This window comes from Theropithecus gelada, chromosome 11 (assembly GCF_003255815.1).
Source record: "Theropithecus gelada isolate Dixy chromosome 11, Tgel_1.0, whole genome shotgun sequence".
Classification (NCBI taxonomy): Eukaryota; Metazoa; Chordata; class Mammalia; order Primates; family Cercopithecidae; genus Theropithecus; species Theropithecus gelada.
In genome coordinates, this window is record NC_037679.1 from 24,309,394 (window position 1) to 24,325,348 (window position 15,955).

The 15,955-nt window shown below is 37.0% G+C and overlaps 1 protein-coding gene across 4 annotated transcripts in view; it reads left to right on the plus strand.

The window, feature by feature from the left end:
• The window catches only part of MSRB3 (methionine sulfoxide reductase B3), a 195,425-nt gene that overhangs the window by 15,376 nt on the left and 164,094 nt on the right, over positions 1-15,955 (plus strand). For 2 of the 4 annotated variants that reach the window (XM_025402404.1, XM_025402406.1), the window contains exon 2: positions 15,280-15,406. The exons of 1 other annotated variant lie outside the window; for it this stretch is intronic. In XM_025402404.1, the coding sequence (XP_025258189.1) occupies positions 15,331-15,406 (76 nt within the window). In that variant the 5' untranslated portion in view covers positions 15,280-15,330. Of the gene's footprint in view, positions 1-13,612; positions 13,777-15,279; positions 15,407-15,955 lie in introns of all 4 variants that reach the window. One more of the 4 variants, XM_025402405.1, reaches the window with a different exon arrangement.

Here is a 15,955-nt window from a genome sequence, read left to right on the forward strand (position 1 = left end):
TGCAGTGGTCTCCTAAAAGTGTCTCACCACCTTTGTTCTTACACCACTCCCATCCATTTTCCACCTTTCAGTCATGTTTATCTTTTTATTTTGTAGATCTGATTATGTTGTTCTCCTTCACTTACTTCCCTTTCTTTTTAGGATGAAGTTCCAAATTCTTATACTGGCTTCCAAGGTTTGCATCTGTCAGCCTCATGATTTCCTCGCCTGTTCCTCACTGACACCTCCACCACACTGCTCTTCTTTCCCAATCTTCAATGAGCTACACTCTTACCTCAGGGCTACTGCTCGTCTTTTCCTCTGTCTGAAATACTTCTTTCCTTATTCTTAATCTGGGCAACAGCCTTAGCCTTTATTCTTAGTTTAAATGTTACTTCCCAGGAAGGCTTTCTCAGGCCCCCCAACTAGAGTACATCCCTCTGTTGTATAGGATCTTCCCCACTCTGCTTCTCTGTGATCCTTACTGCACTTGTTCATGTCTTTTGCTTCACTAAGAAATGAGCTTCGTGGTGGCAGGGACCATGGCATCTTGTTTCTCACTTTCTCCCCAGCATCTGTTTGTTAAATAGAGTGAGGAATAAATGCAGCATGAGTGTGCCCAGTTTGGGGAAGGAGAGGCCTTCTAGCTGGGTTGGTGTGTTTGTCTTAATCTTTCAGTGCGACAAAAGAGAACAGAAAAGTTTCAGTTTTCTGTAGGTTTACTTTCAGAGGTCTCCTGCAACCTTCAGGTAGACAGGAGGGAAGCAGCATCAGACTGAAGGCAGCTCTAGTGAGGAGATATTGTTCTGGGGTTGAAGTTTCTTTTTTCTGACTGGAGTGCTATCCAGGATTTCCAGGCAGTGCCCCCAGTATTTCTCAGGTTGTCTTTTTCAAGAGGCAGCATGGCAGTGCTTCCCAAATCCTTTGAAATCTAGGCATGAGCATTACCACAGAACCCTTGTTTCATGTGGCTTCCAATGTCAGAAGTGCTTGTTAGTGTTTTCTGTTGGATCCAGATAGATACTGTGACAGGTTTAAGCTCTCCATACCTCATTGCCTACCTGCCCTCTGCCTTTCCTCCTATTTAGAACCCCACTGGGAATCTGCTGAATCTCACTAACTTGCAGTAACAATATTTGTGCATGAGATGAGTTAGGAATTGGCCTTTTCTTCAATACAGCCTCTCTGCCCGATAGCAGCAGTTTTTCAAAGTGGGTTTATTCTTTTAGTTTCCAGTGCTGATGTAGGTTTTCCCCTGTTTTTATACTTATCATTTTAATGGGAACTGGTGGAAATCTGATTGAGGAAAAACATGGGTGAGCTCTTTTTGAAAGGTATTTATTTTATTGCCACCTTTGTCCTTGTGCGTGTGTGCACATGCATGTGTGAGCAATTTCCTTCTCTCTTTGCTTTAAAAAAACTCCTTCTAGGCATTTTGTTTTGTTTTGTTTTGTTTTGTAACTTTATATGAGAGACATTGTTTTTAATAGGCACATTTAAATCATTTATATTTTATGTTATGGACATATTTGATGACACTCTTTGTACTATAGTTTTATGCTGTTTTTGTGATTTTTTTTCTCCCTAGGTTTTCAATCTTTTGCCATGTGGTTTCTGTGGGGATTTTTGTTTTGTTTTGTTTTGAGACAAAGTCTCTGTTGCCCAGGCAGGGATGCAGTGGTGCGATCACGGCTCCCTGTGGCCTCGAACTCCTGGGCTCAAGTGATCCTCCCACCACAGTCTCCCAAGTATTAAATAGCTGGGACTATAGGCATGCCTACCACATCTGGTTACTTTTTTAAAAAAATTATATGCAGACGAGATGGCACTATGTTGCCCAGGCTGGTTTTGCACTCCTGGCCTTAAGTGATCCTCCTGCCTCAACTGCCAAAGTGCTGGGATTACAGGCGTGAGCCACTGTGCCTGACCTTCCATGTTTTATTCACTTTTATCTTTCATAGGGATTATTTTAGGTTCTATGACCTTGAAAAAGTGTCTAAAGACATCATTGAGCCTTACCTAATTATTAAATTGAAAAAATAAAAAAATGCGGTAGCATTTGACTCTTTTCTGCAGGAGAACTCAGGATTCTTGTCTTTTTCTCTGCCCTGCCTTTGTTAGCTAGAGTGGGGCCTGTAGATACACATGACTATTGTTGAATAGTTGACATTCTATATGATTTTGTATTATACATTCTACCTTTTAAGGGTTATTTTTATCTTTTTCATTAAATCATATGACATTTACTGCATTCAGTGACTACCACCACAACTTTTATATGTTAATTTAACTATCCTTAAGGATATTTGATTCATACATCATTTGGCTAGAGTCTCCCTGTTTTTTGATAGGGAAAGATATATGCCTGCTTATTTCCTGAGCCCTTCTGTTATCTGAGGAAACTAAACACTATTATATAACATGTTAACTCTGCCTTGCAAAACAACATTTAATTGATAGGAGGATTACAAAGAAGCATAATTGGGAGGCTGTAAAATTCCTATATAGAATAACCTAAAAGCAAATATTTTAGTTATGGAATATAAAAAGTTGCTAGCATTCTATACAGAAGAAGAACTTAGGAAAAAGGAATTTATCACAAATTCAGGTGATAAATTATATCAGTCACAAGGTTATTGCTAGGAATTCAAGACCTGTAATGTCATAGATAATTCTCAGGGTCACAAGACACAATTAGTTATAAGCCCTAGAACAGATTTGTTTTTGAATGAGAGTGAGCGATGTTGGCAGTTTTAGTTGAATTGCAATAAATGTTTTATAATTTCTATTGTGCTATTCACATTGGAGTTGACCAACTGTTTATTTTGTCAAATACTTGTTTTATTAGTGTATTTGTTTCATGCGTACACAGAGTTGGATCACTCTACATGATTCGCTGAAATAGTTGGTCACAAAATTTGAAATTTCTTTTTTGTCAAATATAACGATTTCTCTGACAGTCACTAAAACATAATTGTTGAAATGGAAAAAGTAATCTTAGTTGAGTTGTATGTTAGGCAATCACCTCATTCTTTCCCTGTGCAAAAATAAATTAATTAAACCCTCCAACACTCACACACATGCGTACATGTGCCACAGCCACACATCCATTCTCTTTCTCTCTTTTAAACCTCTTCTTACTTTTCAGTCTCCATAAGGGAAGTAAAACTCACTAAGCATGCTTCTAGATGCTTTCAAAAACATTCTCTCATTTAACTCTTCCAAAACTTAATGAAGTACATGTTATGATCCACATTATACAACTGAGGAAACAGGATCTATAGAGATCCATAGGAAGCTGAGGATCTTAGACAGTAACTAAATTGCTTAAAATATATCAGCTGGTTAAATGATAGAGTCAGGAATTTGAACCCAGTTTGGACTCTTTTCTGTATTCTGCACTGCCTAGACAGCAATACAGGATACTCTAGTCCCTGGGAACTAGGACACTATGCGCAAAGATGAAGGAAAACAGAAAGTGCCATTTGTTCAATGATATTGAAACATTTATTGAGCCTTTATTTTACAGAGGTGAAAGGCCACTGACTACTCTCAAGGAGTTTAAAAGAGAAGCAGATTTATAAACCTAAACTTCAAACTGCAATAATAGAGACCCTGAAGTAGGGAGTAGCGTAGAGGAAGAGCTGATTAATTTTCCCATGGAAGTGATAGGGAGAAGGAAGTGGGGGACAATTGTGAAAGAAATGATTTCTAAGTATATCATAAATATAAATGATTTGTAAATAATATTCTGCCCAGAAGAGATGATACCTAAACTGTGTTTGAAGGTTAAAAAATAATGGAGTACTATGCAGCCATAAAAAGGAACAAGATGATGTCCTTCGCAGGGACATGGATGGAGCTGGAAGCCATTATCCTCAGCAAATTAATGCAGGAATGGAAAACCAAACACCACATGTTCTCACTTATAAGTGGGGGCTGAACAATGAAAACACATGGGCACAGGGAGGGAGGCAACACACAATGGGGCCTGTTGGAGGATGGGGTAGGGAGAGGGAGAGCATTAGGAAAAATAGCTAATGCATCCTGGACTTAATACCTAGGTGATGGACTGATAGGTGCAGCAAACCACCATGACACACGTTTACCTGTGTAATAAACCTGTACATCCTGCACATGTACCCCGGAACTTAAAGTAAAAATTTAAAAAAGAGTCCATTCTGCATATGAGATGGAGGATGTGGGTCATATGGTGAGGGTAGACAAGACTGTATAGGAAACTGTAAATGGTTGGCTATCATCAGAACATTATATTTATTTGACAGATATTTACTGAATGCCTACTAAGGGTTAGGCATCATCGTGTGAAGTCGTAGAACTAAAGTAAGGGACAAGAACGTTCATGAAGCATATAGTGTACCGGAGAGTGTTAAGGATTGAGGTTCTATACATAGGGAAAGAAACGAACCTGATAGGTCTTTAATATCAGGATACACTGGTTGGATTTCTTTCCCCTGTAGGTTCTAATGAGCCATGGAAGCATGTTATGCAGGTTTATGGCATGGTCAGATCTAGAACACAGCATTTTGCAGTAGTATGGAGGGTGAATGTGAGGGGAATCAGATTGAAGGCAGAAAGACCAATAAGAGGCCATTACTTATTGTAGATGGGAGATGAAAGGGATGTATTTGAGCAGTATCTTGGAAAAAAATTGACAGTACTTAATATTGTTTGGATATGAATGGTTACAGTAGAAAGGAATTGAGGGTGACTCCCAGGTTTGAGGTTTTAGTGCCTGGATAGATGGGTCTACTATTTTTTTTTTTCTTTTGAGTCAGGGCCTCACTGTCACACAGGCTGAAGTGCAGTGGCCCAATCTTGGCTCACTGTAGCCTTGATCTCCTGGGTTCAAGCAATCCTCCCACCTCAGCCTTCCGAGTAGCTGGGACCACAGGTGCATGCCACCATGCCTGGCTAATTTTTGTCTTTTTGGTAGAAACAGAGTTTCACCATTTTGCCCAGAGTGGTCTCAAACTCCTGAGCTCAAGCCATCCTCCCGCCTTGGCCTCCCAAAGTGCTGGGATTAAAGGCATGAGCCACCACACCCTGCTGAAGGAACTACTTTCTAACAAGGAAATACAGACAGATTAATTAATGAAGAAAGAAAGTAATACATGATTTGAGTTTGGGATATAATAAGCAGTTTGAAGTACATGTGGAACACTCAGATTCTTTGAAAAACATCTTTTAATCACCTAAAATTCATGAAGAAAAATAGTATAGGACAAAGTGGAAATTTTGCAAAATATTTAATTTCTTCTACTTTATGATCTCATTCAGGACTTTTCCTCCCTCCTAAGCCCAACATGATGTCAAAGGATAGTTGATAGAAGTCATTAAATATACTTTTTAGTGGAATATAAGGAGTCAATTTTCATAAAACTTCTCTTTTATCTGCTACATCAGATGCAAGCCATCATTATAATTTTATTTAATAATTTTCTATTTTCTGCAACAGTATGTAAACTTATGGGGAGGGATACAAAAATTCAGATACAAGAACAGATATTTACTTGTAATTTCCAGTGCTAAAACTTTTTATTCCATGAATGGGTGGCAAAGTTCTGACTTAAAATATATGAAATATGATTTAAGGATCTGCATTTTTAAGGATTATATTTAGCTCACTAAAAATAGTCTTTTAGTGATATAGATACTGTAGTTTATAGTCTCAGGCATAGGATTTAGTTGGCTTGCATTCGCAGGATTTTTCTTTAGATAAAATGGTCTATTGAGACACTGGATCTTTTTTTATGTATAAGCTTTATTTTTATAAAAAACCTGCACATGGCTCTTGGTACAGGGGAACTAAGGTGAAAAAACCTGCCTACAACTCCACCTCTTTCTATTTCTGTCTCACTCCTCTGAAGTCATATTTTAAAATTATTATTCTACTAGTTACTTTCGTAATTTTGGTTAATATAGTTATAGTGCTATTTATTGGTGCATCAGTTTCAGATAATAACCAGTTACAGAATATAAGTATTTATCTGCTATCTCTTCACCTTTTTGTGTACCATTGTTAGACTTACAGGCTAAGCTGCTCTGACAAAGAGATTACAAGTGGAGCAACTTACCGAAAGTAGAAGTTTCCCTTTCATATACTAGTCCAAGGTTGGGCTGGTGAATAGCTTTGCCTCATGACCTGTTAGGTTTGTCTTCCTCATCAAGTGCCTTCCTTCTCAGCGTTCAAGCGTACTGATGCAGTTGTTGCCATTTCTCAGGAGGGAAGAGGAAATCCAAAGCAAGTGACTTTGTCTTTAAAGGAGATGACCTGAAAAATCATACATGATACTGAATTACATTCCGTTTTTCCACAACTTAGTATCATGTTCACATCTAGCTGCAAAGGAAGCTGAGAAATGAGGCTGTATGTTCAGTTAAAATTTCAGGGGGTTCTATTGCTAATAAGAAGAAGGAAGCATGGATTCTAGGGATCAGTTAGCATTTCCCAGTCTAGTTGGTGTCTTCTAACCCTCTACTTTATAAGAGAGGACACTGATACCCTGAATCTTTCCTCCGCCTTTCTGTCCAGCCTTCTTTACATTTTGTTGCTGTATACTTTTTGTTTCACAATATGAAGCTGCTAATGCTCACAGTCTGTTCTGAAATCACAGTCAAATATTTGTCCATAGGTTGTCTCTAAAAGCTTATATTGTTATGACTATGTACACATTGATTACTTCGAGGTCACAATGTGAGCTATTAATGTGGTTCTTTCTCATTAGTTCTGGGATCATGATCTCAGCTATTGGAAGAAACAGACATTTTTCTATCATCATGGCAAATGGATTGATTTTCCTTGTATTTGTTGATTGATTTTAAATCAAACATTCTATCTATAAGGTGTGGATTTAGGCATTGACTTGTTAGATTACTAAGAAAGCTACAGTGAATGTGCTTAGTGTCCAAGAAACTTTCAGTTGCTTCAGGAAATAAGATCTTCACATTGTCATTTTATTGTGACCAGAAGCTACTCAGTCACTTTTGCAGCTGAGGAAAATCTTTAGTTTTTGGTGTTGAGACAAGTTTGTGAGCTCTGAGTGATCGAAGTAAAGTAGCTGCCTCCTGGCCTTTAATGTTTGAATATGAGAGGGCAGCCGCATCTTCTGACTAAATTAAGAATCTCTTTGGGATATTTAGGATAGAAGGGATGACTAATGAGAGAGAAACTACGGACTTTTGGAAGTGGTCTCACAGTTCTTGGCATTAGACTTCTCATCCTTACAGAGTCTGTTGTTTTCTAAAACAAGGACATCAATCTGGGGGCACAAGGGCCTGTGCCCTTGAGGAGTTTGGAATGTAGTAGAAGAGATTAAAGTTTAGTTAAAATTCTGGCTCCATAATTTACTGACCATATAACCTCAAGCAGGTAATTCTCTAAACTTCAGTTTCTATTGGAACAAATAGCCCCCAAATTCAATGACTTGAAATGCGGAAAGTTTAGTTCTTGTTTGTACTATGTGTTCACTGTGGTCCAGATGGGAGCTCTGCTCCATATCTCCTTATCCCAGGATCACGACTAATGGAGCAGCCACGATCTAATTATAGAACATTGCTGGTCCCTGCTGCAGAGGGAAAGAAAGCTCTGGAGGGTCTCGCACCAACAGTTAAGTGCTCTGGCTTGGAAGCAATACACATAATCATTTCTGCTCACAATTTATTGCCCAGAGCTAGCCAGCCACATGTTCCCACCCAACCACAAGGGGGCCAGAAAGTGCATTCCTACCATATGCCTGGAAGATGGAGAGCCAGAATTACTGTGTAGAGAGTAATAATGACTACTACATATAGGAGTGCCTAGCTCAGGGTTGATATGAGGATTAAATGAGGTTACACACATATATATACACACACACATACACATATACACAGTACAGGTGCTCAAAAATGATTATTGTTAATAATCTCATCATAGATGTATACATGCAAATATTCAATAACAATATACAGGGAGACTAAAGCCTTTATTATAAGGTTAAAAGACTTTATCATAATATATATGAAAATGCCTTGTAAATAATAACATACTGTGCAAAAGCAAGTTGATATTATCTAGTAAATGTTAGAAGATAAAGCATTAGAGCTTGGTTCAAAGTTGGTGCTAGACCTTTGTATTCATCTATCAAGAAGTGATGGTTGAAGTTGTAAGAATAGATAAAATCTACATGGAAATTTTGGAAAACTTGCATCTCCTACTGTGAGCTTGACAGCTTCTCAATATTTAAAAACTTTTCTGATGAAATCAGTGATGATATTAATGAGTATGGTGTTTTGATATCATGTTATGAAATGTTTCAACATACGAAAGATCTGTGTAACTTGGTGAACCAATATTTTCCAAAGGAGCAGTGCAGGATGTTACAAAATCATGCAAGATTAGAAGGTCCATTCAAAATGCAAGATAGACCAATGGGTTTTAATGTAACAGGATGAGAAGTTCATTGATATGGTTTCAGACTACCATTTGTTGATCTTCGGTGTGATAACAAAGAATAAAACATACAATTATCTGAAAGGGTTATTAAAATACTCCTCCCCTTTCCAGCTACTTATTTGTATGAATCTAGATTTTCTTCACTTATGTACTTCAACCAAAACAACGTATCACAACACATCGATTGCAGAAGCAGAGATGAGAATTCAGTTGTTTTCTATTAAGCTAGATAATAAAAAGAGATTTACAAAAATATAAAACTCTTTCCATTATACATATATTTTTATTTTTGGTAATATAGTTAATTTTCATTATAAATGTCATTTTTATAAATGTATTTATTTAAGCTTTCGGGTTAAACTAAAGTTTTACTATTTTAAGAATAGTCATTTTGTAAGTTATTTTTTATTTGCTTTTAATGGAGTAAGCAAATAGTTAAAAAGTTTCTTAGTTGTAATTTTTAATAAGTAAATATTAATATTTATAATCATGTGAACAAAAGGTATTTGGAGTCCTTGATAATTTTGGGGAGTGTAAGGAATCCTGAGATCCAAAAGCTTAAGAATGGGTAACCCTAAAGATATAGAGATGAAAGAATACAAATAGAAAGTCTTCCTTCATACAACTTCTCTTTGGTTCCAAACTCCCGTATGTCCCTGCCACTCCCTCTCCTAAAGCTGGAAGCAATTCTCTTTCCTCTGAAATTCCATAACACTTGATTTCTACCCCTGTTAACTCATTTAGCTTATGTCTTATGTTCCCACTTAAGCTAATATGTTTTTTAACAGCACAGACTATGTCTTACATCTTTGCATGTTCATCAGCACCTGATACATTGTTTTCCATGTAGCAGGAATTTATATAGATGAATTGAGTAAGTTAAAAAAATTATCTCTTAAAATCACTTGAAAGATCGACTAAACATTCTGAATAGCCAGGATTCTGTTGTTTCTTAAAACAAATACAATCACAAAAGGATCTCTGTTTAACAAAAGGAATGTCAAATTCTAGCCAATGAGCTATGGATTTCAAGCAGTAGCTAAATGATTGATCAGTTCACTCAACAAACACTAGTTGAGCATAAACTGCTAGGCACTGGGTTGATAAAAACAAAGATATTTTTATAGAACTATATTATATAGATTAGTGGTTCCCGTGATGAATTTTCTTCTGTTCATAATAACATTAAAAAATAGCAACAATGAAAATTCTCCCCCACAAAACTAAACATATTCTACTTAAAAGGATGTTTTTTATCTTGAGATCGCTTTCTTAGTTCTTGGTGTCAGTATAATCTTTCTTTTCTGATATTATGGTGAGATTAGGGTTTTGAGACTTTTTTTGGTCATTATTTAACAAAACTCCAAACTGTTGGCTCCTACAGTTCTGGGTGTGGTGGAGGGGAGCATTTTACTAGCTTGTGAAAAACCACTGATGTGGACATTCCTTTGGCATTTATTGGGAAGGGATTCGACCTTTAGGTTTGACACTTTAAAACCACTAGTACCATCAGCTCACTTATTCTGGAGCTAATTATCAGCTTTGTGAGTTCTCTAGATTACTTTTTATACCATCTCTTTTTGGAAGATTATTGTTCAACTACAGGGAAAAAAGTAAAAGGGAAAAAAGATAAACCTAAAACAAAACCCTAGCCAATTAACTTTAATCAAATTTTTGGATGTTAGAATTCACGGGGGAGATGAAGAAGTAGAGATTTTTGACCAAAATAGGGCATTTAAATTATTTTTGGATTTCAAGTCAGGTTACATTTGCAACTTCCCACATCTTCATAGGAACTAATAATTGTATAATATATTTTAATTCAAATTATTACCTTTAAGCATTATTAGCAGTTGAGATGGCAGAGACAGCAGCATTGGAAATGATGATCCTGAACAATATAGTCATATCCTGAACATATAATCAGTCATTTTCGTAGTCTTTCACTCAATAAATGAATGACTGTTATGTGCCAGGTACTGGGATGCAGGGATGAAAGACACTGTCACTGTCGTTAAGGAGTTTATAATCTAGAAGAGGGAGAGATCTAAGCAAATCAGTACGCTGAAAATTGTTATGGGGGTATGATAGCATATTTGGTACTATACTGGGGACTAGAATTGGAGGAGTTACGAATGGTGGAGGTTGTAAGTGGTGGCAAAGATAGTAAGGATCTGGAATGAAGACATGGAGGTGGAAATAGGAAACAGCTGACCTATCAGGAAAATTACCACCATGTTAGTATGGCAGGAGTGTGGGGTGCAGTGGGTTCTAGAGGTATGGCAAGGGAAAAGGCTGAAGAGTTCAGCAGTAGCTGAATGTAGAACTTTAGATACTTTAGAAACTTTGTTTAGGAATTTGGGCTTTATCAGAAGGATTTACCAGAATGTGTTCTAGGGGTTGGGTGATAGGACAGAAAGGGGTTTTGTATGATCAGAAACATTTCAGAGGCACCAATTGAGACAAAGTTAAGCAGGCATATCTACTGAAGACTTCTCAGACCCTTTATATTGGTTAGCATTTCCACAACTATTTGACTACTAAACTTGTTTGAAGGGCTATCTTACATTTCTCAGAACATGGTTTGGAGAACCCTGTGATATACAAGGGGGAATCATCAAAATGTTTTAAGCAGGAAATTATAGACAATTACGGAATCTAATTCTGTTCTTAACACATAATGTGATACTGCTCACTAGGCATTGTGCAGTCAGTATTTTTAAATGCCCACTATTTTCAAAATTATCTACCAGATATTTGGGGAGATTAGGAAGATTCATGAGACATCTTGTCTGGCTTTTAAAAATGACATGTTGATTAGGTCGGGTATGGTGGCTCACGCCTGTAATCCCAGCACTTTGGGAGGCCGAAGTGGATGGATTATCTGTAAATGTTGTTCATCCATGTAGGTAATTGAATAAAAGGCAATGCAAAAGTGAGGAAGTTGAGAATAAACTTGGAGAATTATGGATTTTCTGGTGATCCGTGCTCAATCCTGATTCCTACAGGGTGTTTAATGCTAAGCATTTGCTTCTTTCTGGATTAGGATTGTTTCTGGTAATGGCCTTCACTCAGACAGTTCAGGAAATACAAATGGTTAAAAGCTGCCAAATTGAAACTTCAGTTTGGGGGTCTGAGAGTGGAAGTAGCTGTTAGTTTGTTTGGTCCTCAAAAGTACATTATCAGCATATTGAAGTTTTGGTAGATTAACATAGAGTTAGCTTTACAGATTCTAAAGGTATATCCAAGGAATTTAGAGAAAAAATTTGAAGGTGAAAGCAGTTGAAGTTGCATGTGGTGGAACTAGAAAGATCAAGTCTAGAAATCTGAGAATGTCAAGGGAGAGAATCTTCAAGTAATCTTCTTCTTCTTTTTTCTTTTTCTTCTTCTTTTTCTTTTTTTTTGAGACAGGGTCTTTCTCTGTCACCCAGGCTGGAGTGCAGTGAACAATCTCAGCTCACTGCAATCTCTGCCTCCCAGGTTCAAGCGATTCTCCTGCCTCAGCCTCCTGAGTAGCTGAGATTACAGGCACCCACCACCATGCCTGGTTAATCTTTTGTACTTTTAGTTTCGCCATGTTGGTCAGGTTGGTCTGGAACTCCCTGCCCGCCTCAGCCTCCCAGAATGCTGGAATTACAGGCATGAGCCACCTCGCCTGGCCATCAAGTAATCTTGAATTAAGTTTCCTTATTACATGTTTATCATGCTACCTAGTAGGGGAACATGGAATCAGAGTATCTAGAGTTGGTTGGTGCGTCGTAAAGCTTTTCATTGCCAGTTGTGTAGTGGTCAAGAGTACTGGCATTGGAGGTAAATGGCCTGAGTTCACATGTATCAATTAGATTACCCAATTACTTAAAGTCCTTGTCCCTTACTAAGTGTAAGACCTTAGGTCATTTACTTAACCTCCCTATGCCTCAGTCTCTGTGTCTAAAAAAGGGAAAATGATAGTATATACCTCATTAGGTTGTGGGGATTAAAAGGGCTAATAAATGTGAAATGCTTAGAGTAGTACATGGCACATGCTGTGTGCACAGTCAACTGTTATCTTTAGGATTTCTCTGTTCTATTGTTTTCATTAGAGTAATTTACTGTGGAAATCTATCAAGTAGTGGTTTTCTGACCTAAATAGGATTCTTTGGAGAATAGCTTGCTACCTCTAAGAAGGGGTGGATATAAATGGACTGTTACAATTTTCTAATTAATGCAGTTAAAACTGTAGTAAATATTTGGCATAAATAATAATAGCTAACATTTCCTGAGCATATACTATGTCCCAGGAGTTGTACCAAGCACTTTTTACCAATTAACTTATTTAATCATTATCTTATAAGCGAGGAAGCTGAGGCCCCGAGAGGGTAAGCAAGTTGTCCAAGGTCACTGAATTGGTTATGGGCATGACCAGCATTCAAACCCAGACAGTCTGTGTCCGTGGATCACACACATCCATTGTAATGTCCCATCTTTCATGCAAACATATGTATTTTAGATCTGTTTGTTAAAGTGTTTTGTTTTATTTACTGCAAACATTAATTAGGTGGAAAACATGAGCTAAAAATAATTTTGTTAAACCATTTCAGCATAAAAATACATGTTAGAGCCATATTAACTATGATTCTTTTGTTCTGTGGAAGTATAAGCATATTAGTTTGATATAACCAAGGCATCCAGATGCACACATCCATTCTTTAGAACTGTTTTTCACTTTATGTCTCAGCTACTCATTTTCAGAGTGGTTTATGAGTAATACCAATTTGCATGCATTTTACAAAGTTCAATCCTTTTCTACTATCCATGCAGGCGTTAAAATAATTGGGATAATATCAAATCCTAACCTATGAAATGCATTCTTTTAGGTTTAGAAAATAGAGAACAGTGTGACAAATTGTGCTTTTTGCATTCTTCAGTATAGAAAGACTAGAGTGCTCTAAAAGCAGTCATTTTAGTTGCCCCACTTTGTTAGTGCTAATGTTGTACTTTCTGGGTCTTCTATTTTCAAAAAACTGGGCAAAACTAATTTGCCACTAGATGGAGCCCTGGCTATTTGGGTAGAAATACAGGCAATGCAGTCAGAATATTAAATCACACAGTCATATCATGCTGGAGGGCTCCCGGTATTTGTGGCCCTCAGTTTTTAATTGTAGAATGCATCTTTGTTCTTTCCCTGACCTGCAGAGTGACATCACTGCCTCTCTTCCTGTGCGCTGGCTTTGACATAAGCCAGATGGCCACAGTGGTTGGTAGGCGCCCAGACTGCCTGGTACAGGAGTTGATGAAACAGAATAGGAAGACGTTTTATGGTCAGCTGTGGAAGCACAGTGAGACTGCAGCTTTGCTAAGTAATTACATTTACTGTGTGCACTTTATTCCTCACAGAGAAGGGTCACAAGGAAAAAATACATTTTTATTTATAGTGATGTGAGGTATAGACCTTTGATCTTTTATTAGTCTGTAGTCTGCTCCCAAGGAGTGCTCTCTTTTCCCTGCTCTGCAGTCACTCGTGAAAATGACATGTTTATTTATGTTTAATGGTTCTTTCGGGCTGTGCATTGTGATACTTACCTTCCTTTTCCCTCCCCTTTGTCTCCAGTTAGTAACACAAAAATGTTTTAGTCTTGTAGTGAGTTTAGTTTGGGGAAGTCAGAGTTCAGGCATGTTAATACAAGCAGATTTCTGTCAGATATACTCCAGAGTGATTTAGTAAAATATATTACTGTTTATTATATGTTTGTTCTTCAAGGAGGTCAGAAGAGTCCGGAACAGACTTTTTTTGGGGGTGGGGAGCAGGGAAAGTGGTCAGGAAATGAACAAGACATTAATTTTGTATTAATTTTTGGGCATTTAATGGTTAAAGTCACTTAAAATACTAATTTGAAATAACATATGTGAAGTTTATTGATCTAGTATTTTCCATTTCCATTTAAAGTTAATCTTTACCAATTGAAATATTGTACAAAATTTTTAAGAAAATTCTAAGAATTGAACTTTTCTCTAAAGTTTAATATCTACACAATTTTTAGATTCTTCCACATAATTCATTTCCAAAGACATTAAAAAACAATTTTACACTTTTAAAATGACTAAATCATGAATATTATTCACAGAATTGACCTAGAAATTATAAATCATATAATTAAATGAAAATTCATATTTGCCATGCTTTATTCAAACTTAACGCTGTTTTGAAAGTGTTAATTGTCCATAGGTTTTCTGGGTCTCTATTTCATAAAATGAAATTCTAACAAAATATGTCTCTTAATCTTATTATTTTATAGTCTTCTCCAGGGAGGGAGATTTGCCAGTAATTGCTGGAAGAAGGCAGCATGGTGTAAGGAAGGAACATGGCTTTGCAGTCAGATATAACAGGGTTTTCTAGTCCTTTTTCCACTGATTATTTGCTTTGTGCCCTTGGACTTTTGAGTCACAGTTTCTTCACATATGTATTGGGGCATAAAACCTACCTCCTCGGTTTATTGTAAGAATTAAATGATACGACGTGTATATTAGGCTCCAGACAGTTCCTGTCACATGGTATGAACTCAGTAAATGCGAATTCCTTTCAACTGTTTTTAAACTTCCTCTCTTTTCTCAACCTCTTGCAAACTGTGTTTACAGATTACACTGCTATCTTGTAGTGTGTATTTTATCTCTAAGATACAAATAAAGCTAGATTGAAAGTAAGCTCACCGGCTGAAAAATAGGCATTTGAAATTTATTAGCAATATGTGCATGTGTTCAGTTCCAGATAAAACTGTAACCATCAGTTGTGCAATTAATGTGTTTAATATTTGTGATGTTTTAATTTGTTTTTTGTTTTTGTTTTTGTTTTTTCTCCTACTCAGCTCTTGCCCCTGTTCTTTGCTTCTCGTTTTGTTGGTGAAGATATCACAGTGATGTCTGCATTCAACCTGCTGCATTTGGTGACAAAGAGCCAGCCAGTAGCCCTTCGAGCCTGTGGGCTTCCCTCAGGTTGCTGCTTGTTGTACTGTACATAGTGAAGGCACAGGGCCAACTGGGTGTTTCTGCTGCAGGAAATGATACACCATCATGCTTTGCTAAATTTCATTTTCTTTTACTTGGGCCCTAATTTGAAGACGGAAATTGGTTATAAATCACCACTCTACTTTGAGTAACATTCATTTCCACAATCCTTACAACCCTTGGAACATTGTCCAGTTTCCTTGCCCAGTGTATAATTGTCACTAATATTTCATGATATCTTCTTGTTCTTTAATGCACACTACACATCTGCAAATCATAACGTTCATAAGAGACTGGCAGTCTGAGTAAGAAACTGCCCCAAATCACACAAAATAGGACATTCATCTTGTTAAAGGATAATGAAAATGCTTTTCATTCCACATGTGGTCGTTCCTTTAGGAAAAAATGAAAATGAACAACGTTAGCATAATTAAGTTACCAATTTATTGTAGTTAAAAAGAAAAAAAGTTCTACTTAACAATGACCAAATAAACAGAACTAATATAGCATGCATCAGTGGGTTCTTAAATTAGAACC